We start from the raw sequence: 24,822 nt of genomic DNA, 5'->3' as shown, positions 1-24,822 counted from the left end.
TGCACAGTAGTACCAAATAAGGTCTTTTAGATATTTTTCGCTATTCTACAGCTTTTACCACCACAAAAACTCTAAAAACCTCTATCCTCATCCATTTCAGGCAACACAGCGCTCCACATAGCATGTCTCGCCGGCCAAGAATCGGTGGCGCGAGCCCTACTGGCCGCGGGGGCGAAGGCCGACGCGCAGTCGGCAGCGGGCTTCACACCTCTATACATGGCGGCACAAGAGAACCATGCGGGGTGTGTGAAGATGCTTCTAGCTGCTGGAGCCAGTCAGACTCTTGCTACAGAAGTATGTATTGGTTATTAAAGATTTTAAGTAGATTGTAGTTTTGACCAGAAAGGGAAGAGTCACTTCCTAGTCCCTTTCTGTATGCCGAATGTCGTCTATATTCAAGCAGCGGGCTTCACGTCACGCCTTTATACATGGCGGTGCAGGAGAACCATGCGGGGTGTGTCAAGATGCTTCTAGCTGCCGGAGCCAGCCAGACTCTCGCTACAGAAGTGAGTATTGTGGTTTTTGAAAATTTTATGTAGATTGTAGTTTTTACCGGGAAGGGTCTTCCTAGTCACGTCTGTTGGTATGCCGAATGTCGTCTATATAAAAACAGCGGTTCTCACTCCTTTGTACATGGCGGCACAGGAGAACCATGCGGGGTGTGTGAAGATGCACCACATACATACATTCATAACAGAACAGATACAGAAGTAAGTGTTGGTTATTGAAAATTTTGAGGTGGTGCTTTTAATCGGTGATAGAAGAGGATGTAAAGTTTTCCCAGTCCCGTCTTTCCGTATCTATTTCTTTTTGTACCAAAAATATGTAGTAACTGTCTTTCTCGTAAATTGATTCTTGTTTACCCTAACATAAATTAGTACAAGGCTATGAAGGTGAAGCAAATACTAAAGCAAAACGTCTCTTTTCAATTTCAGGACGGCTTCACCCCGCTAGCAGTAGCCATGCAGCAGGGACACGACCGCGTGGTGGCCGAACTGCTGGAGTCGGACACGCGCGGTAAGGTGCGGCTGCCGGCGCTGCACATCGCCGCCAAGAAGAACGATGTCAAAGCTGCCACGCTGCTGCTCGAGGTACCTCCTACTGCAGTACACTGTTAGGGACAGTTAGCTAGCAGTAGCCATGCAGCAGGGACACGACCGCGTGGTGGCCGAGCTGTGATAGCATTTTTATACCACCGGATTTTGTGGTCTTTCGAAGACTGGAGATGCTTACGGGTCCTGAGTTACGGAGGCTCATTACAAAAGTGCCTGTGACATTCCCAGGGATATTTTTCGGGATTTTTATGGTACTGGATGGTTTTTCGGACGGCATCGCTAGTTTTTACGGTTGGTGCCTCAAACAATTGACAACTACCGATGCAAAAGATGACATGTGCTTTTGGGGACAGTTTGTAGCCAGTAGTAGGTACTTATACAACGCTAAAAGTAAAACATTTACCGAAAAATAACCCTTACTTACTACCAATTCAGAGTAAAGATAATAGATTCAGCGCATTCTCGTTCTAAGGATTAGGTTTAGTTACTTAAATAATTGCGTTCTACTCGTGCCTCAAAGCAATATACAAGGTGTTGGAAAAATAAAAATGTCAACTGTAATTGGGTAACTACGGTCGTGTTAATCCTATTAGCATTATGTTTCATGACCTTTAAACTGAACTATAAATAAGCGTGGTATAATAACCGTGGTAAGTCGTGGTGGCCTAGTGGGTAAAGGACCAACCTCTCAAGTATGAGGGCGAGGGTTCGATCCCAGGTCCGGCAAGTACCAATGCAACTTTTCTAAGTTTGTATGTACCTTCTAAGTATATCTTAGACACCATTGGCTGTGTTTCGGATGGCACGTTAAACTGTAGGTCCCGGCTGTCATTGAACATCCTTGGCAGTCGTTACGGGTAGTCAGAAGCCAGTAAGTCTGACACCAGTCTAACCAAGGGGTATCGGGTTGCCCGGGTAACTGGGTTGAGGAGGTCAGATAGGCAGTCGCTTCTTGTAAAGTACTGGTACTCAGCTGAATCCGGTTAGACTGGAAGCCGACCCCAACATGATTGGGAAAAGGCTCGGAGGATGGAATAACCGTGGTAACGAAGTCCCTCTTTATTGGATAATGCACATAGTTATGCATATTGTGGTATGCAACTGAGCACTTTATTACCGTCCTGAGTGTCCACATAAAAAAAAATCTGAATCGGTTCCGCATGTTATTTAGTTCTGATTTATTGAATTTAGATGTAGTAATTGAAATATAGCTGCACTACTGGTTTGTATTTATTTATATAAAATCGTTTTGGATCGAAGTGGTAGCGGCACATGCAGCCGCTCAAAGATATCGTCAGAAGTCATGCAGTTGCTGCACGTACGGTCGACAGTTGGAGTTGGCAGCTCACTTCTAAAACGTACCTTTATCTTTCACGGAACTTAAATCCACAAAAAGATCAGTCGACATAACGTACCTGTGACTGTACAGTTTCAGACACATTTTAACCCTTTATTATTCTTAATTTCAGAACGAACACAACCCAGACGCATGCTCAAAATCCGGCTTCACCCCCCTCCACATAGCCGCCCACTACGGCAACTCGGCGGTGGCGCGGGCGCTGCTGCAGGCCGGCGCCGACGCGGGCAGGGCCGCCAAGCACAGCATCACGCCGCTGCACGTGGCCAGCAAGTGGGGGCAGCTGGCCATGCTGGACCTGTTGCTGGAGAATGGTAGGTCATGCTGCCAGTCCGGCTTCACCCGTCTACACATAGCGCCGACGCGGGCAGGGCCGCCAAGCACAGCATCACGCCGCTGCACGTGGCCAGCAAGTGGGGGCAGCTGGCCATGCTGGACCTGTTGCTGGAGAATGGTAGGTCATGCTGCCAGTCCGGCTTCACCCGTCTACACATAGCGCCGACGCGGGCAGGGCCGCCAAGCACAGCATCACGCCGCTGCACGTGGCCAGCAAGTGGGGGCAGCTGGCCATGCTGGACCTGTTGCTGGAGAATGGTAGGTCATGCTGCCAGTCCGGCTTCACCCGTCTACACATAGCGCCGACGCGGGCAGGGCCGCCAAGCACAGCATCACGCCGCTGCACGTGGCCAGCAAGTGGGGGCAGCTGGCCATGCTGGACCTGTTGCTGGAGAATGGTAGGTCATGCTGCCAGTCCGGCTTCACCTAGCACATCGTCGTCTACACATAGCCGCCCACTGCCGTCGGCCAAACTGGTGGTCAAACTTTATGACGGTTCCGTAAATTGCGCGATAAGGGTCAGCGGGCAACGGAATGTATAAGTCACATGCGTATACTCTGGAATTGATTGTGAGCTACTATTTAGTTAGTTAAGTTACTTACTCAAAACTTAAGTATTTGAGCGCGTTGAACTGCCTGTGTCCGGAGAATGTGTGTCACGGTATCCGGCAGGTCCTGGGATACAAGCTTACAAAAAAAGCTCATTCAATCAATCATCTCATCAATAATAAAAAGGATGAGGAATATGTACCACCAACTGAACCAATAGCCAAAACTTAAATCTACAATGTACCACTCAGTTTGATCTATGTAGGACACTCATGCTCCTGACTGAATATATCGTGTTGCACACCAGTTAATCATCACCGCACATGATGGATGCGGTACCTACTACAATATCGCAAACATCTAAACAATCTCTCGCACAAATCGCACCATTTAGCGGACAATTAAAACTAAGGAACGAAAACACATTAGTATTAACAAACAGTATAAATCAAACGTAATATTTTCATCGCTATGACTCAATAATTACATATGTTCACATATTTTACTATCACGCGACTCATAATTATGTTTCGTATATGATTGAAATATCATATTGTAGGAATGTCGTTTTAATTGGGCGTTTTTCACGATACGTTGTCAATCAAACATCAGTTGTAGCACGTTTGACAGCTGTAGACATTGACAGATAATAATAAAAATGGAATTTCAGTTTATAATTTGGCAATTTGTCTCGCGTGAAGCTACCGTCGTGAAAATGTGAAGTTGAAAAATTGCTCTTCGCGCCGTTTTTTAACGAAAGTTCCGACATTTTCGTTTTGTATACAAAAATGCAGTAATTACAGCATCATTAAACCATTTAATGGCATTTGAAAGTTTGGTAGGTCACACGCACTTTGCTGTATAGAAATATTGTTTGTTTTAAATGCTGTCATTTGATATTCATAAGCGTAGAAAAATACTACAATGGCTCTATGTAAAACTGATAGATACACAGGTGCAGCCAATGAGACTGGAAGCCGACCGCAACATAGCTTTGTAAAAGACTAGGCTCTGCATTTGGTCTCAAATATGTCTGGGTAGAGAGGTGTATGCTAGTCAAAATTTATTTTTATGTAGTTGGGGATTTTATTCCACCATTTCGCCTTCTGGTATTCGATTAGGATGATATTTTACACACGCTCTGAGCTCTAATGACAATACATGACTAGCGTGTTTTTTAGTTTTTTTTTTTAATTCATTTTTTATTATCCTCAGGTGCTAACATAGCGGCGGTGACACGCGACGGGCTGACGCCGCTGCACTGCGCGGCGCGGTCGGGCCACAGCAACGTCGTGTCGCGACTGCTGCAGCATGGGGCGCCTATTACTAGTAAAACTAAGGTAAAAAACGATGAAGTATATTAAGAAAATATTTCAACAAATTAAAAAGTGTGTGCTCCAAAAGATATATTGGCCATTGCTGATGTCGTCATTTCTATAGTGCATTGTCTTCTAAAATAGGCATGGCGAATGAAGAAAAGTAATTAGTCCGTCTTTTAGATAAAATAATAGACATGTATTTTCTTGTCTATCACAAAAAAATAACAAGGAAGATACGACACGATTAAATGTTGTGCTACGTCACAACCTACCACTCTCGATCTCTGTTGCGTTATATTTAGGTTTTGTTCAAATAAAAAATACGTGTCCAATATTTTTTGCCAATCTAAAATGTGGACGATAATTTGAATCACTATTTTTTACCTTGTCTTAACGCCTATTAAAAACTTGAAATAAATAATTCATAAATATAATATTCAATTGTAGTTTATTGCAATCAACACAAGAGCAGAAGCTATTTTCAAATTGTTCTAGAACACACTCACATTCCATATTCAAACATCCAAACCACGACATTCAAATCTAACCAATTCCAAATTCAAATTTACAGAACGGCCTGACCCCTCTCCACATGTCCGTGCAAGGCGAACACGTGGAGACGGCCAAAGTGCTGCTGGCTGAAGGCGCTCCCATCGATGACGTCACCGTCGACTACCTGACCGCGCTGCACGTGGCCGCGCACTGCGGACATGTTAAGGTGAGCCTTATGTGTTAGGTGGTAAGGGTGAATTTAGCTTGGTGGTATATGTGGCTTTTATTTTTGGACATGTTAAGGTAACCAAAGACAAGTGACAAGTTTGAATTTATATTGCTCTGTCAACAATTGTAAGTCTTCTTTATGAGTCTTATGTCTTAGGTGGTAGAGTTGAATTTAGCTTGGTATATGTGGTGGCTTTTATGACTCTTATTTTATTTACGGTCAAGGTCCAGACGCATACAAAAGACTTTGTGTTATAAAGGTGACAAGTTTGAATTTAGCTTGCCCTGTCAACAGTTGTAGGCTTTCTATGTGAGCCTTATGTCTTAGGTGGTAAGGTTGAATTTAGCTTGGTCAACATGTTAAGGTGCATACAAGGGACATAAAGCTTTATGTGTTAGGTGGTTAGGTTAATTTTAGTGTGGCCCGTCTGACAATATTTGTGTTTTTTTTTGCGGAAAAGTCAAGGTAAGACTTATGTGTTACGTAGTAGGGTTGAATTTAGCCTGGCGTGTCTGGTAAGTTTTGTTGCTTTTACACTGTTTTCACACTGGTGGTTTTCTACATACATGCTCGAAGCACACTAAGTACGCATTTTTTTTTTAACCAGGCTTCAAAGAAAAACGATTTTTTAAAAATAATTTTTTCAAACATTTCACCATTATTTCCAGGTCGCAAAGCTCCTACTAGACAGGAACGCGGACGCGAACGCTCGCGCTCTGAACGGCTTCACGCCGCTACACATCGCGTGCAAGAAGAACAGGCTTAAAGTAGTCGAGTTACTGCTCAAATATGGCGCCAGTGAGTATATAAATAATAAATAAATATTGCGATATTTAGTAACTTGTGTTATGAGTGCCAACATAACTGATAAATTACAAACACTTTACATGTCTACTTATAAATAAACGTTACATACAAACCAGTCAAAAGACGTTCATCACACAAAAGTTGTCCTTACCGGGAATAGTACCCAGGACACTTTGTAGTCTGGCATGGTGACTATTGCCCCAACGAAGTCTATTGTCGAGTATACAAATATGCAATCTAAACAAAAGAAAGTCGTGGTACAGCCCGGTCAGCTCATTAGTGACACGCTGCAGGTCCATGCAGCGAGCGTGACGTAGGTAGCGGGGGTGATCACAGACGCGCAAAGGACGGTGGCAACTAACAAGACTGTTTTTGAAGTGTCACTAACGAGCTGGCCAAGTTGCAGTTACACTATTTATAACTTTTCAAATTAAGAATGATAATATTTTGTCCTATAGGACTATACCTTATCTTTACCCAATTCAGGCAAATTCAGGCAATATCAGCACTAATTTAGACCTAAGCAAATTATTGTAAAAGACATGTACATATGAATTTAATAAACGATTTATTTATTTAATACAAAAAATATATTCACCCTTTTCATTCCCCAGGCAAATCAGCAACAACAGAATCAGGACTAACTCCTCTCCACGTAGCATCCTTCATGGGGTGTATGAACATCGCTTTAGTACTTGTCGGCGCGGGCGCAGCGGCCGATGCAGCCACGGCTAGGGGGGAGACTCCACTGCATCTGGCTGCGAGGGCACATCAGACTGATCTAGTGAGGGTGCTGCTGAGGAATGGTGCTAAGGTAATGTGATTTAGCCGTACCTACAGCATGTTGGAGTCGGCTTCCAGTCTAACCGGATGCAGCTGAGTACCAGTAGTTTACAAGGTGCGACCGCCTATCTAACCTCCTCAACCCAGTTACCCGGGCAAACCAATACCCCTTGGTTAGACTGGTGTCAGAGTTTCATTGGAGTCCAAGATATACGTACTTAGAAAGTACATACAAACTTAGAAAAATTACATAGGTTCTTGCCTATCGTGGAATCGAACTCACGCACTCGTACTAGAGACGTTGGTTCTTTACCCACTATGCCACCACCCACGACTTTTCCCCTGTCTAAAGTCTAAAAAATATTTCGCAGGTGGACGCCCGAGCTCGTGAAGAACAGACTCCGCTCCACGTAGCAGCCAGACTGGGACACGCAGACATAGCCGCGTTGTTAGTGCAGCACGGCGCCGATGTTACCGCCACTACCAAGGACCGGTATACGCCGCTACATATTGCCGCTAAAGAGGGTACGTTATGAAATATAAATAAAATATGCAAAAATATAGTATGTGTTTATGTCTTTAAAGAAATGTATAAATACATATGACATTGATACATCGAAGGTAAGAAATGATCTTGCACACAAAATGGTTCGAAGACGACTACTTTGAAATGAAAATTGGTAAAAGTATGTTTTGGTTGTAAAACGAAAGTGTCGGAATAAATCGGTGATTGAAATAATATTTTCCACGTTATTCCCAGAATAGCTATTTAAAACATATTTGTCGGTGCTTCACGTATGCGCAGACGATCGCTTGTAACAGCGGAGTCTCGGGGAAAACGAAACTCACCATCTCGAGTGCCGCTCACCGTGGCTGGCTGAAGCACTAGGCATCCACACGCAGACCTTTACGGTCATTCCTTTGTCGCGTATTTACATGTTTAAACAAATAAACAAAAAAAAATGTAAAAGAGTCCCATCATATTACTACTTAACTATACCTATAAAACTCTACTTCTAACTCCACAGGCAAAGAAGAAGTAGCATCAATCCTCCTCGAACATTCCGCCCCAATAGAAGCGGAGACCCGCAAGGGCTTCACTCCTCTGCACCTCGCCGCCAAGTACGGTGACACCGGAGTCGCCAGACTACTCCTGTCCCGCGGCGCCGCTCCCGACGCGCCGGGACGGTCACATATCACTCCGCTACACATGGCCACTTACTACGGACACCCGGATATAGCGCTGCTGTTGTTGGACAAAGGTAAGAGTAGCATGCACCTCTCATCCCGGCCGCCGCGCTGGACCAGGTAGACACCATGGGCGCCGGGTGTCGCGTGATGACTCCCGGCCACCGTAGGCGTGGGTCTGTGGGCGGTGAGTTCGGGTGGCTCATCGTCCCTCTGTCTGCTTAGACGACAGACCCGTGTCGACGGCGCGCGTTGTTCCACGCGTGAGTCAAAGAGATGTCAGCAACCCCAGCGGGGCCCAGCAGGGCCAAGGCTTGCCGGGGCTGCGGGTTGTTCGAAAGAGATACCGCGGCCCTGGTACATAAAAGGCCTACGACTGATCACGACGGTTTTTAGTCAGTAAGAGTCTGACACTCCCTCACCGCTGCTAACCCACAGCGGGAGGGGTCATTTGATGATTTTTGACGTCGTTAAAAAAAAAAAAGGTAAGAGTCGCATCACTCTAGAACATGTAACAAGGTGACTCCGGAATCGTAAGACTTCTCCTTTTAAGGTAATTCTTACTTACATAGAAAAGAAAGTAAGTAGATGTGTTTAAAAATTGTATCTGCATAGGCATTTAATTAATGTAATGGCTAATTTAAAGTTAGGCTAGGTTAGGTTAGCTAATTTAAAGTTAGGAATTTGCACTGTACAATATAAGGTATAATCATCATCCCCAGCCCTTATCAAAATTTTATCTTCTATCTGCCGTCATCTCACAAGTAACATTCTTACCATATCGACTTTCACACAATCGATTCACAATTTCTTTGGTCGTCCTCCTCCACTATATATCTGTCCACGTCATACATCCGATACGCATCACCTTCCTCACAACATGACTTTCATTCCTCCGCATCACATGCCCATACCATGATCACCGGTTTCCCCGCAGCTTTTCTGCGCCTGTATCAAACTTCCTCCCCTCCTATATACTCATTATGAGGTATAAATGTATATTTTTTATATTATGTGTACTAAGTAGTAGCTAGTACAAGTAGTAAAGCTAGAATATATCTTATAGGAGCATCACCACACTCCTTGGCGAAGAATGGACATTCGGCTCTACACATCGCGTGCCGACACAACCATCCTGATATCGCGTTTGCGTTACTTGAACATGGTAAGTGAGATTTATTTCTTTGGTAAATAATATGTTACGATTTTTGACAAATAAAAGTCCTCCTTTCAAAAAACACGGTATTTGCAATTAGGTATCCTTAAAAAAAAAAAAGAAAAAAAGTAATTTGGCCAGATTGACTGTTGTAACAGGACAAAATATTGCCATCCTTAAAAAATAACGTTGCGATGTTTATATCCATACTAATATTATAAAGAGGAAAACTTTGTTTGTTTGGTTGGTTGTAATGGATAAACTCAAAAACTACTGGACCAATTTTAAATATTCTTTCCCCATTAGAAAGCTATATTATCTGCGAGTAACATAGGCTAAATTTTATCCCGGTGCGGGCAGTAGTTCCCACGGGACGCGGGTGGAACCGCGGGAAAACGGCTAGTTCTAATATAAAGTGAATAAAATAAGACTAATTTCGCGGTTCTTCATATCTTAGAAATTAAAAGCCTTCAAGTACCAAACGGGTACAATGTCGTATTATTTTCAATACAAGACTATAATACAACTGTTTATCTTGCGATCATGGTGTATTCCAGGTTTTATTTGAAGGACTTTTCACATTTTTTCCATGCGTAAAAATAGAAACTTTTTTGTGGTCAATACTCATTTCGTCATCCAAAGTCAAAATCCAACTTCCCTGTATTGTATTCCTCATTCAAATATTTTCATTCAAAATACAGATGCAGACCCCAGCGTGAAATCTAAGGCCGGTTTCACCCCATTGCACATGGCGGCGCAAGAAGGACATGAAGATTGTGTCGAGATGCTCATCGAGAGGGGGGCTGATGTCAACGTACCTGCTAATAATGGTAAGTATTTTTTTTATTAACCGACTCCAAAACGAGCGTTTCTCAGTTTGATCTTTCTGCATGATTTTATACATTTTTGGTCGCGATGTTGCCTCATATTTGTCGAACCGAATACAATATGTCAGACTTAGGTTTTAGGCACATTGAAGTCGATTTTTTTGTAATAACTTTTTATACCATCGCTTTTTGTAATGATAACTGCTTCGTTTAGGTGGGTTTCGGGTCGATTTTCGAGTCCAACCCGAGACCGAAACTTTTACAAAGCAGCCCGTGCATCGGAGAGCACGTTAATTTCGGTCCTGCACCCGATCACACCCCTCGTGTCGGATTGATAGGACTATTACTTTTGCACGACAGTGACCTCTACATCAAGCGTCTTTTAGGGCTTTTATGTACCTATATAAAAGAGGATATGACTTTTAACTTCATAATTCTTTCAATAGGTCTAACCCCAGTCCACCTCGCCGCCTCAGAGGGTCGAACAGGCGTACTAAAAGCCCTCATGGCTGCCGGCGGACAAGTGAACGCACGTACACGCGACGGCTACACGCCGCTACACGCCGCCGCGCACCACGGCCACCACGCGGCCGCGCGGGCGCTGCTCACTGCCAGTGCTGATGTCACTGCTACAGCTGCTCATGGGTAACTATATACCGCTACACGCCGCCGCGCACCACGGCCACCACGCGGCCGCGCGGGCGCTGCTCACTGCCAGTGCTGATGTCACTGCTACAGCTGCTCATGGGTAACTATATACCGCTACACGCCGCCGCGCACCACGGCCACCACGCGGCCGCGCGGGCGCTGCTCACTGCCAGTGCTGATGTCACTGCTACAGCTGCTCATGGGTAACTATATACCGCTACACGCCGCCGCGCACCACGGCCACCACGCGGCCGCGCGGGCGCTGCTCACTGCCAGTGCTGATGTCACTGCTACAGCTGCTCATGGGTAACTATATACCGCTACACGCCGCCGCGCACCACGGCCACCACGCGGCCGCGCGGGCGCTGCTCACTGCCAGTGCTGATGTCACTGCTACAGCTGCTCATGGGTAACTATATACCGCTACACGCCGCCGCGCACCACGGCCACCACGCGGCCGCGCGGGCGCTGCTCACTGCCAGTGCTGATGTCACTGCTACAGCTGCTCATGGGTAACTATATTGTATTGGTTGAGGAGCAGCAACAACTCAGAATACAAACTTAAAATGTGTTCTTCAAAACGTGATCAGTATGTAGTTTGCATTGCGGGTGTTGGTTTAAAGAGCGCCAAACAGAATAGAAAGGGCGGAATCTTCGTTTCCTCCGGATACGACGACACAATGAATTATTTTCTGAATGAACCTTTATAAAGTTAAATGGATTGTGATTGGTTGATATCCACATGAGACAACAGAGCTACAGGTTTATCCGATATTCCGCTAGATGGCGTAATGCGTCAACTAATGTAATCATTATGAAGCAACTGTCCATCTGACTTCCTCAACTTGCTGTTCGGGGCAACTCAACCCTTCCTTTAATATGACTGACTGTCAGACTTTCGGGCTTCTGACTACGCGTAACGACTGCTCTAACAATGTTCAAATGACAGCCGGCCAATTTAACGTGCCTCCCGAAACTCAGAGGAACTCTTCAATACCATATTTAACCGTCATATTTAAGCCGTAGAATAATACTAATAATACAATTTGTCGACAGATTCACGCCATTGCACCAAGCGGCGCAGCAAGGTCACACGCTTATCATACAGCTGTTGCTGAAACAGAATGCAGATCCCAACGCATTGTCTGCTGTAAGTATTAACTATTTATATACCTACCAATATAATATACATTTTTATTGTCCCCCCTTTTTTGATGGGAAATCATCAACTGACCCCTGTCCCTGTGGGTTAGCAGCGGTGAGGGAGTGTCAGACTCTTACTGACTAAAACCCATCATGTTCCTTTGTAGGCCTTTTATGTACCAGCCATCCCGCAGCCCTTAACTGCCCCCCCCCCCCACATATAAAGATGGGATGAGTGTTAATCACGCTTCTGAAAGCGGATTACAGATTTCAGACTAAGCCATCTAATTCTGACTAAGTTATCGGTCTTCTAGTTCCTTCACCATAAGTATATTAATAGTGTCCAGTACAAATGCCAAATAAAGGTTTTATTTTCATACCCTCTCGTAAAATCTAAATCTCTTCCATGCTCTTTATTTCAATTATATTAACTCCGCTACTGCAAAATAATTCGACTATAAATGATATTCATCGAGAAACATGCAGTTTTAATAACATAAAACATTTATTCGATAAAGTGAAAGCAATAAAATTAAACATTACTAATTATGCCATAAAGCAGTGAATTATATTCCAGAGCTATCGTCTGCAATTAATTAATATTGAGTGTTTATTGAGTACTAAGTGTGCAATTGTACAGTCAACTTCAGGTCAGTGGTAACAGTTTTATAGGAAAATCGCACTTATCACTATTGAGTTAAGGTGCATGACAGTTACCACCGATGTGCAGTCTACTGTACACGATACGTCACTTTATTTGCGATAGCTATTATAGCCAATTCATTTAGATGATTTATAATCTTTTGTATGATGAATATTGCAATGTCGTTTGTTTTGTCTAATGGCTGTAAACGTGATTTATGATTTGAATTGAAATTGTGTATATTTATTTTACCGTTGCGTCTAATTTTTTGAAATAATGTTGATAAATATCATGTCATGATCAGTGTTTGTCCTAATTAATTCCCTAAATTATTAGTAACAAAACTGACTGACGCCCACTCCGTTCACCGCAAAATACACATACATTTATTTGTTATTTTTTTTTTTTGTTTTTAAGTGTTTATCTAGTACATATCAGTATTGCACATTATATGATAAAAAACCGCAAAATATTTTAAATATTTTTAAAATGGTATCTTATTGGTTTATATTTGTATTTTTTTTTTCAATTTATTTATCTTATTTAATACTTTATGTACACAGTAACACACAGAACACGGACAAGAAAAATAGTAAAAAGGCACTGCTTATTTCATATAAAATCTCTGCCAGCAGGCCCGTTATGGGAGAACTAGAATAAAAGCAATATAAAACTCCCTTCTTTTTAACAGAATGGACAGACAGCGTGTGCGATCGCCGATCGTTTGGGCTACATTAGCGCTGTTGAAGCACTTCGACCCGTCACTGAGAACACGCTCAGTCAAGCTGTCGGTGATACTGGTAAGTTATTTACTTATATTGTTTTCAGGATTGTGAAATTATCCTTTTGAGAAGACTTTAAGAGTATTGGGTTGCTAATCAATTTTAAAAATGGGTCAAATCGGTCGGCGACGGCTCTATACGCGGTAAAAACATTCGAATTCAGAACTGCCTCTTTTTTGAGTAGTCGATAGAAAAATTGTGTTGGAGTTATGAAAAGTAATACGGGTGAAGAGGTGTACTCGTAGAGCTGAAATGGATTTACAAGAGTCTGTTAACGGTATCGAATGTAAAGCGAAATGCATAAAAAAGTCAATAAAGCTGCAGTCACATAGCACATAAGTTCCGAGTCTTGAATTAACTTTAGGTACTATGTAGTATTCAAGAATGGCTCATAAATTGTAATATGCATGGCGTCTTCTTATAGTCTTATTTTGTGGCAGAGAGCATCCACGGTACCCCGCTATTGAGCTAAGCCTTGAGCTTTGCGTTTGATTTTACTAAGAATAAGCAAACATTGCATTGTTTACATATATTTTTTCAGCATTAACTAAATAAAAGTTCATTGAACTCTAATTTTTACAGTAAATTGCAAATATATTAACTTAATCAGAGCAATATGCATGTCAAATCGTAACAGCATCTTTGATCTAAATGCGTGCGCATACGCACGGCCGTCGCTCGAAATATGACGATATCCGTCATTTGTGTATAATATGCCGAGTTGGATGGTTGCCAATCGGGTGCAAGCTGCATTTAAATTTGTTTTAAAATCCGTTGTAGGATCGTTAATGCATTTTATTAATGTATTTTTATGGTATTTTAATCCATATTTATTGGTAAGATTTAGAAAGAAAATTTTTGTCTCTATTACCCAAAATATCCGATTCAGGGAATGAAAAGGAATGAGATTCCCTTCACAGATCAAAAACATTTTGTTTTTCATACTTTAGCTTAGGTATATCTAGCAGTCTAAATATTTCTATTGTTATTTAAATAACTGGAAACAACTCGTAAATACAATATTGAATTTAAATACGAATAGATTTGACAAATACGCGAAACTAACGCGACATAGTAACCTGTTTTCATAAGTTACATCATCGATAATTCAGCTATTTAAATATTTTGAGTAAGGTCAGCAATATTAGCTAATGTTTTCAACGACTATCGTACGATTGTTCTATTTTGCTGACTGTTCTATTTTGGAGGTATTTTTAAAAGTTATGTGTACTAAGCATTTTTGCTTGTTTGTGTTTTTTATGAATTCTTCATATTGTATAATGTTAGGAATGTTATTTGATATTTCCGTTTTGATTTAAAATATTAATAAGAACCCAACTAGGCTATGTATTTTGCTTATTTAAAGTTAAAATTCGTCGGTTTTAACTTGCATCCCGTGGGAACTACACCGCGTATCCGGATAGGAAGTAGCCTATAGTCTTCCTCAATATACTGGCAAAATTTATCTCATAGGAAGGACGAGTATTCGTTCAAGCAAACAAATAAACATACCAATAATCTCTTCGACTTCAATGGATTAATATGTGTTTTCGCGAAGTTCCCTTTAATTATCAATATTGATATTTCATACTTTTACGGCCATCCAAAGTTGGAAAAACGTACTAACCCCATTAGCATGTCTTACTCATTCCTTAGTCACTCTTCCCTTTGATATTCGGCTTAATATGTTTACAAATCGAATCGTAAATAACTTTTTTGATCTCAAACAGTACTAATAAGTCATAATTTGTGTCAAAATAACGCCTGAATTAGCCGTTCAGAAAAACAAATTCAGACTTTAGTAATATTATGCCTACATGTACCTATTTGAAAGCGCATTTTCTCATTCAAATGATGGACTAGAGCGAATAAACTTGGACTTATTTAGACGAAAGGGACGGCCAAATAAATTATGGGTGGATTGTGTGAAAGATGTGGTTAAGAAAGTATGCAGGTAGAGAAAGAAATATGAAAGAAAACTTGACGAGACGTCTCCAAATGGAATTGTGATGACTGCATGACTGACGATGATGACGAATGACTTGACTGACTCAAGCGCATGTAATAGTAGGTAGCTAACTAGCCACCATATTTATACTGCGATATTTATTTATGACATTGTTTTGGGTACATTGCACTTCTGTTTTTATGCTCATGCGTGGGCAGAAAGTAGTTTTGTCTATATTTTTGACTCCCACAAGAAAGCGTAAAATAAAATACAAATGCTAGTAGTAAGATATAAGTAGCAATATTAATAAAATTATAACTAAACAAGCAAACGATGAAATCATAGTAAACAAATAATTTATTGTGATGTTTGTGTATTCAGTGTAAAACCTGACCTCGAACAACTTTTGACGCACACATGGGATCGATGGGGACTTTTAGTATTTTATTTATAATGATCAAATCTAGCTCTCCACCAAAAATCAGCTTTCTGGAATTTTTTGTTATTTGACCACTACTTTTATGTCTATTTTGACCGGGCTATCTATGTAGTGTGTTTATGTTGATGACATTAACCATATATCTATAACTTTTTCTCTTGCGTCCCTGGTGAGCTACTTCCCGTACCCGGATGTAATATACTTCCCCTGCCGATTTCGGCTATGGTGACTGCTTTCAGTTATCATTGAGAGAAGAGCTAGGATGATCAGCTCTTCTATGCGCCCTTTGATGGCTGCAGTACCCTATTTTATGTGTAAACGTGCGCGAGCATTGGCTGCACGTTAGGATACCGTCCACGTAGTTATAATGAATGGCTACTGGTGTTTTAGCCTTAAGAGCATCACGCTTCGCATCCAGTAATAGGCATAGTACTTACATGACGCTCAAAAATAATGTATTTTTCCCAGTCGTCCCAATAGTTCCTGAGCGCATTTTTATGTTACTTACTTATTGTGGCAAGCTACTTTTAGTCTGGGTGCCCGGAGCAGTTTCCACGAAACGCTTGTTAAATTGCAGGTGGAAGTTAGATTGTTTTACATTAGCTATTTGAAGAATGATCAATCAGATCAGTTCCTGGAAGTTCTACAATTCTATACATTCACCAATTTAAAGATATTACCTACACCTATTACTCACTGAACACTTAACTATCTCAAAAGACCCTTAACATCATCAATTTAATCGTCATTCAATATAATGCTCAAATGTACTCAAGGTCGAATGAATCACCATCCAAATAACTTTGTGATCGGACTACTAACATTAACTAAACATGTTATTATACCTACACTATACTAATATCATAAAGAAGAAAAAAAAATATGTTTGTTTGTTTGGAATGGATAAACTCAAAAACTGCTGGACCGATTTTAAATTCTTATTGGAAAGCTATACTCTTCCTGAGTAACATAGGTTATCCCCAGCGGGGCCCAACAGGGCCAAGGCCTGCCGGGGCTGCGCGATTGTTCGAAAGAGTTACCGCGGTCCTGGTACATAAAAGGCCCACGACGGAACACGACGGTTTTTAGTCATTAAGAGTAACATAACATAGGCTATTTTATCCCGGTACAGGCAGTAGGTAGTACCCACGGGACGCGGGTGAAACCGCAGGACAAGGCTAGTATTCCATATACATAGAGGTGTATTATATATTACACATCAAATGTACGAGATGCCATGACTAACAAACCAGTGTTTTGAATAAACAGACGCAAGCGTCATCGCTATGTTATTTAATGATTATTATTGATTTGTATTCATACTTAGTACCTACGTATATTTAAACTAAGCATGTAGGGTTATTAGAATTGTTTGAATATTATTTTGTTAACCAATTTCAAAAATGAGGTCCTCAGATATTTTGATATTGCTATTACGTATTTCCTTATTTACAAAAGGATTTTTGTGCGTAACCTTCAATTTTCGAAAAGGATTTCAAATAGAACTTGAAATCTGAGCTAAAATTTAAAACCTTTCGAAAAAGAATAGGGTAACCATATCGCATAAAACTTATTTGACCTTTCAAAGAATTGACCTTTTAACTAAAATTAAATTCGACGATATTCATTGCCAAACACTTAGAAAGGACATTTCAAAGCCATCATTGATTTTTTTATTCCATAAATATAAATGACTACAGAAATCACTGTTTTCAAAATGATTGAACTGCAACAGGTGCATAACGTAATCTGTATTTTTACAAAAATATCTTAGAATCATTATTTTGTTGCTCATGATTTTTTATGATTACCTCAACCAACAAACACGATTAAAAATATGATCCTAAAATGTTTTTTTTTGGCATATCCGTAAACCATAATGATGTGGTTGGAGTCATAATTAACTATGTTTCCTTTTAAAATTCATAATAAGGTGGGATAGAAGATATGATATAAGGAATAAAAAAAACTGATGTTGGTCCACATTTTACATTACTAAATATTTTGTTTACTTAGTAAAATATGAAGACAGTCATTATGCATAAGCTGGCAGTCTTTACGGGTAGTCAGAAGCCAGCAAGTCTGACACCAGTCTAACTAAGGGGTATTGGGTGGCCCGGGTAACTGGGTTGAGGGGGTCAGATAGGGCTCCTTGTAAAACACTGGTATTCAGCTACAGCCGGTAAGACTGGAAGCCGGCCCCAACATAGTTGGCAAAAGGGCTCGAAGGATGAGGATGATGAGTAAAATTCTTTTTTACTGTCGTATTTTTCTTTTAGGTGGTTGAAAGTTTAGTAAAATTGCCAATTACGATCACGAAAATGAATCTCGTAGTGAATCCAACTGATGGACCAAAATATGTATTTGTGTCATCAAACATATTGAATCTATAGTTTAGTTGCATCACATCATCTAACCTCTTACCATATAAACAGACAACAATACTAGTATCAAATACATTTCGTACATATTTACCATAGATTCTATTGTAAGCAAATCACTCAATATTTGCCCACAATATGCCTACTACTCGATAAATAATTCATACGTGTTCAATCTTCTATTGCAGTTGAATGATGCACTAGCGGACTTTATTTGTCATTGTGCGGCGACCATGAATTAGCTCCCAAATGGATACTTTTCAATAGGATCAATCCTATTGGGATGGTCTGTTCATTTTGTTGGTTAGACTATGTTGAGTTATTTGTATAACTTTTGCAGCGTAATTTACACATATATTTTCAATATATTAGGTTTTTACTTATTGGACCATCATGTACCCAATGCTAAAATTGTGACTCAATCCAAAAGTGAACTTTACATTACACTTGTGAACTTTACATTACACTTGGAATTCGCCTTTTTATATCATAAACTATTTATTAAAACCTTGTCCATATCGGTACCTATTTATTTATAGCTATAATACTTTTCTGACCTTGAGTGAGAAGGCTCTATGATATCATATTCAGGTCACTACGGGATTGTGAAGCAGTCTAAAGCCTGTTGATTTTAAATTATGGTACGTCTGCGTTGCTATATCGTGCTTTCGTGATCCTGGTAGGCTCCTTAAATGTATATGCTTTTCATGATTTTCAAGAACTGGAAAAGTGTTTGAAGCTTTTAAATAGCCTGCATTTAATTATACTTGTTGCAGTGGAAGTTAGTTAAGTAGATGTCAAGGCTATGTAACTAGCAGTACCACGTATTCCGGCTTATCGTACTGTTAAGTTAGGTTATCACCAGTAACTCGGAACTCGTTCAAGCGTTGTGGCGAATTATTAAATAAGTATTATACTGTTTTATTTTTGTCATAATGTTATCATATTTTCGGTGTGAATAACATATTACGACATAATTTGTGACCGCATTTATCGTTTGGGTTATAAAATGGGGAGTATCGGGTCTTTTCGTGCTCATCATCTGCTTAGCCTTTTCGCAACTATGTTGAAGTCGGCTTCCAGTGAAACCTGATACAACTGAGTACCAGTGTTTTACCTATAAGGAGCGACTGCCTATCTGACCTCAACCCCGTCACCCGGGCAACCCAATACCTATTGGTACTTTCTTTCTCGTTAGGTATTTTCGAACTATTGCCAAAAAAACCGTATAACCCTTTAGTAATTATTTACGAAGTAAAATCATATGACAACATACATATATAGTTTAAAGCAACTACATTTTTTTTCTGTTTCTATATCTATTGCGTACACCTTTGTTTAAGTGCTTAGTGATTTACGACTTTAACTCAAGCCTCAAAAGTCAAGGTCAATTTTGTTTTGTTCCGCCTACATCATGACTTAGAATAAAATCTAGTGTCTGTAAGACACCGATTATAATACCAGTATTATTAGCTGATTTAATCTAAAAATATATTTTCAAATGTCACCTGTATCAAGGTTCACACTTAAGCCATTATCATAATTAAGTCTTATTTTATCACGTTACGTAATGTCCTTTTTAGGTAAGATTTACAAATAACACATACCGTCTATTAAGCCTTGTTTAAGCCTTGTCTAAAAAAATAACAAATTATGACGTTGACATATGGTTCATTTTGCAGCCACAATTTTTTTAGACAACTGTAAATCAGGTGTTTAAGTTTTTGTAGTAAGGCCAATAATGTTACTAATGTTATCTAAAATTGATGTTCACGACCCCTAAACACCCAATTTTAGTACTATGTTTATTATATGATTATGTTTCGTTTTAAAGTGTTCTTAATATTTTATTATGTGGCGCATGTGTATCTTTACGGACCTTGTCAAAAGAGGTACTTATATTCGGATATATATTTCGACGCAATATCTTTGTGTTTTTGAGACGTCAAATCAGAACCTCCTCTTGCTTATGCATCATTTAAGTCGTAGTCTTTAACTTATATCAACGTGGAAACCCTAATACGAATCAATTTAACTACCCAAATTAAAAAATCATAGCGATTAAAATCTCAGATTTTTAAAGTTTGTCAATAGCTATAATTTTATTTTAGACCCCTGACATCAATCTGGTAAATGTTAGACACCCATAAAGAAGTGGAATCCTAAATGCGAAAGTAACTCTGTCTGTATGTTGTCAAGTTAAAACTGCTGAACCAATTCAAATCAATCTAGTATACACGCATTATCAAGCTAGAGTCGCAAAAATAACACGGGCTGCTATTTAACTGGATGCGGGAATTAATTCTCAGGGGACCCGGACGGAGCCGTGGTAAACACCTAGTATTTTAGCTAAATTGAAAATAAAGCTCATTGCGCCAGACACATAAAATTATACTACAGTTTTAGAACCTGTGTCGTATTGTCATATAAACGTTTTAGCATTATATGAGCGTTCTAAATGTCGGTTTAGTAGTAATGATTTGTAATGGAGAATATTTTGTGGTATTTGGAGCGTAAACTTTAAAGTACTGGCGAATAAAACACCTGGTTTCTGGAACAGATGAACTACATACATATTTCGGCTTCAAAACTAAGGAAAAATTACTTGTTACACGCGTATTTCAGTAAGTGCTATGAGGACAAGCTTATTGTCCGCGATTAGACACTTCAAAAGCCAAGCCAGTAATGAAGTGTAAATCCACACAGGAACCCCAGTACTCCTTCCTTCGCTCGAGTCAGGAATCCACAAAATGATATATCATGTCTGTAGACATCTATCTGTCAATAGCGTTTAGGTTTTTGCATACCTAGAATACAACAAGTAAAGATATAATAGTTTTAATTTGCAAAGAAACACTAGTTTAGTAAGTATAGGCAACCTGGGTGAGTGCCCAATATCTAAGACATCTGATAAATCATGTACGTACCTACGATTAGGTAGCTGAAGCATTGTAGAAATTTATGCAATTGCAATTATTCATGCCACTTATTGTCACTATCTCGTTTCATAAGTGGATGCTTCCCCCAATGCCAAATGTGATAGACTAGACTAGTACTGCACGGCTACTTAACACTACTTGAATAAATTCAGTAAATGTTTTTTCTTGTACTATAAGAAACTAAACCTAGGCTTTATCAAAGTCTCCTTTGGAAACACAACTGTATATTGAACTTAATTTTTAAAACACCTTAACCTTGAAAATTTTCCACAGTCCCCAAAAACTCCAAAAACATGGTCACAACCAATCAATTTAGCTCTCGTGTATGCCCGTGCGCATCTGGGCACAATCGTTATCTAATCAATGTACAATGGCTGACACAAGTCAGTGTGCCAGGCTCTGGGAACCAGTTCCATCCATTTATAACTTCTCTGCTTATATGTACTTCGTTTGTATGCAAGTGCATATTGTCGTTGATTTTTATTTGAATGATGATTTGTGTGATTGGTACGCCCTCTGAAGGTTGACTTATCGAGGCATCCAGTTAGGCCACCATATTTGATTCTTGCAGCTTCATATATCAAGCTTCTGAGACCTAACCTTACTGACAATATTAACGTCAGTTTTATTAAAATACCCGATTTTCAAAGGAAAGAGCACTTTTAAGAAAAATTGACGTTTGTCTTATACATAACCTGTTGTCTTAGACAAAACATATTAGAAAGTTTTCCTTTAGCGATTAGAACTCAAATTTTGAAAAATCACGCATCATCATATATCAAGTGTCTTATTTACACCTAGCCTACCAAACGGACGGTAACATACAACTCTCAATAAGTATCTTACCGTACAATAACAATTCAGTACATACGAACTAAACCCGGGTCCCGCCTACATAGCACATCCACTTCCTTCTAGCTTTACTGCAGTCGGCAGACGTGTCAGACTTTATGACTGAAACACGTGCCAAGTTCTGACTTTCTTCGAAGTTAGCACTCACTTGTTGCTTGCTGTTGGTTAATATGAGATAAGTTTGTTCATCAGATTGTTGTTGATTTTGCAGACGTCGTAATAAATATAAACAACAAACTTGTATTGTTTGCATAGGCTTTTTAGGGGTCTTGTCATTCCACGTTGGGAGTTCGGAAGAATTTTTGTGTTCACCATTGCACATAGCACTGCATGAATTTACGAGGATATGATGTTTTGGTTCTTCCCTGATTTTTAAGATGTTCAAGTTAATTGAATTCTGTACTGGGATTCTATAAAACTCGATCAACAACTCGCATTTCACTTCGATTCGTAGTCATTTCATACTTTAGGGGAGGTAGGGGAGGGATGGGCACTTTTTCACAATTTATTGCATAAAAAATCAGATTTTACAGATCATTATCAACTTTTATTGCCATTTCTTATATTCGGCTAGATATAATGAAAGAGCTTTCCTAAAAATTACAATCAGTTTCAACATTACGAGATATTTAAACGGTTTTATTTAGCTCACCCCGTTTGTTTTATTATTTATTCTTGGATCAAATTTAGTAATTCAAATTTCACCCTCTTCCTGTCAACCGATTGGTCTGAAATTTTGTATACACCTTTAATTAAATCCAATATGGCCGCCGGCACAAAATGGCACAGCCCCCTCAATATGGGTATCAAATGAAAGGGCTACACAAGTAGAATACTGTCAGCAACCCCAGCGGGGCGCAACAGGGCCAAGGCCTGCCTGCACGTCGATTCTATAAAATTCGAACAACAACTCGCATTTCACTTCGCTATTCACTCTCACTTCGCATTCGATTCAGAACGACCTTGATTTTGCATTCTGTAAACATCACCTAATCACTTGCGAAGTGAAGTGAGCTCGACATCGACCAATGCTGTGCTAGTGACTTCCCCACTCGACAAAATGTCAACCGAGATTAATCAGTTTTTAATTTTATCAGTTTTGACACAGAATTTTAGCTAAATATGATGTTTTAGTTATAATTTGTTATTGTAAGGAATTTGAGGCAGCTTTTAAGTATAAAATAAACAGAAACGATCCGAAACCGCAACAAAATATTTAAGTACTTTTACGAGTGTTTGTTCTTGACAACTCACAGAAATGACAGATAGTCTATGGATGAACACCGTTACCATTCGGTAACGTAAACTACCCAATTAAAAAAAAACAAAACTATGATCAGAAATCAGAATAAAAGGACCCCCCTTTTATTCTGATTTGATCATGTCTCCCAACTGCCCATCTCTCCCCTACCTCCCCTATAGATAGACAGATTTTGACAAATCTGTCAAAATCTCGACTTTGATTTAGTTCAACTTGTCAACACGCTCGATAGTGAAGCGCTAGTGTAGTTTGACAATGTCAATCACGAAACTTTAAGGTAGAATTCCGTGGGTCGCGATTGTCGCAGCCGCGCGCGACAAAAGTCAACCTATGAAAATGTATGGCACCGCTGCCGAGGGCTGCGACAGTCGCGCGCGGACGACGAATTTCGTGAGCCGCTCGCGGCCGTACGCTTCTCAACATGGTCTAGCGCTTAATAACATCTATAGAATTTTAGTAAAACCAGAATTAAATTTTTGACAATGCCGCGAGCAGCTTACGAAATTCGTCGGCCGCGCGCGACTGTCACGGGCCTCGACAACGGTGCCATACATTTTCAAAGGTTGACTATTGTCGCGTCCACGGAATTCTACCTTTAGATCGAAGTCGAAGTGAGAGTGATGTCGAAGTGAGTTGTGATATTTTATAGAATCGACATGCTGTTCTTCCCTATTTTTAATATTTTACTTTATGTCATTCAGATTCGATTCAATGTTCAAGACAGAAACTCCATCTTATGATTTTTTTCGCTAATTGTATACTTGATCCTACGTTTTCCATAATAATACTTAAATGGGCGGATTCAATAAGAACACAATTTCTATTAGACTATTGAATTCTTCTTCCAAATTCCAATAATCTATTTCAACTCCGTACACTGACATAAACAAAAATAACCTAATTATACTGGTCCAATTTTAATATGCTTTGTTGATCTAGTATTCTGATTGGACAACATCGTTCGTTTGACGCCTTGACACACGACCCAATAAAGGTTGGGACACGATTGCTTTTTGGACTGATAACTGAGTCTAATTTTACTCTAGTATTATATAAATGTGAATGCTAAATAGGCATGGTATTATAGTCTTGTTAGCACTGCATGTCATTTCACAGTATTGGTTCAACGTCATCTTTCTCGGGGTCGGTTTGTCTTCTTTTTCCAAACTTCTGCCTGGGGCAATCTCACAAATTACCTTTGTTTTAATATAATCAATATTGACAGCCTGAAACCCATTGAATATGTTTGGGTTGTCTGCATTAGGATTCGAGGAAGCCCAAAACAAGTGTCGTCAATTTGCCTGCAAATAACTATTATGACATTGGTCATAATTTTATCTCTTATTATCTTATATATATAATTTTATCTTTTATTATCTCTTATTTAAAAGTAGCCGAGGCCCGTGGAAACTACTGCCCGTACCGGGATAAAATAGTGCATTTATGCTACTCGGAAAGAGTGTGGCTTTCTGACAGTGAAAGAATTTTAAAATTGTAGTTTTTATTCCTCTAAGAATATTTTTTTTCCTCTTTATAATATTATATTAGCAGGATGTAGATCTATTACTTCCGTATTAAATTCCTTGAAACAATAGTTCAATTGGATAATTACAGCGAATCAGGAATGTATGAATGACTCATTCATTTATTTCGGTGTGTTTTCAAAACGATTTCAGCTATGCCGGTCA

The 24,822-nt window shown here is 39.8% G+C and overlaps 1 protein-coding gene across 4 annotated transcripts in view; it reads left to right on the top strand.

Annotated features, from left to right (window-relative positions):
- The window catches only part of LOC124642683 (ankyrin-3-like), a 137,342-nt gene that overhangs the window by 60,873 nt on the left and 51,647 nt on the right, over positions 1-24,822 (top strand). For 3 of the 4 annotated variants that reach the window (XM_047181283.1, XM_047181285.1, XM_047181284.1), the window contains exons 4-17: positions 101-294; positions 936-1,091; positions 2,525-2,726; positions 4,513-4,637; positions 5,188-5,334; positions 6,006-6,135; positions 6,759-6,958; positions 7,299-7,452; positions 7,956-8,189; positions 9,182-9,280; positions 9,973-10,101; positions 10,545-10,743; positions 11,803-11,896; positions 13,224-13,332. In XM_047181283.1, the coding sequence (XP_047037239.1) occupies positions 101-294; positions 936-1,091; positions 2,525-2,726; positions 4,513-4,637; positions 5,188-5,334; positions 6,006-6,135; positions 6,759-6,958; positions 7,299-7,452; positions 7,956-8,189; positions 9,182-9,280; positions 9,973-10,101; positions 10,545-10,743; positions 11,803-11,896; positions 13,224-13,332 (2,172 nt within the window). Of the gene's footprint in view, positions 1-100; positions 295-935; positions 1,092-2,524; positions 2,727-2,998; positions 3,147-4,512; positions 4,638-5,187; positions 5,335-6,005; positions 6,136-6,758; positions 6,959-7,298; positions 7,453-7,955; positions 8,190-9,181; positions 9,281-9,972; positions 10,102-10,544; positions 10,744-11,802; positions 11,897-13,223; positions 13,333-24,822 lie in introns of those variants that run through there. The other variant, XM_047181286.1, reaches the window with a different exon arrangement.

Source organism: Helicoverpa zea, chromosome 25, assembly GCF_022581195.2.
Source record: "Helicoverpa zea isolate HzStark_Cry1AcR chromosome 25, ilHelZeax1.1, whole genome shotgun sequence".
Taxonomy (NCBI): Eukaryota; Metazoa; Arthropoda; class Insecta; order Lepidoptera; family Noctuidae; genus Helicoverpa; species Helicoverpa zea.
The sequence above is the reverse complement of the archived record's forward strand: the minus strand, read 5'-3'. Positions and strand labels throughout refer to the sequence as shown.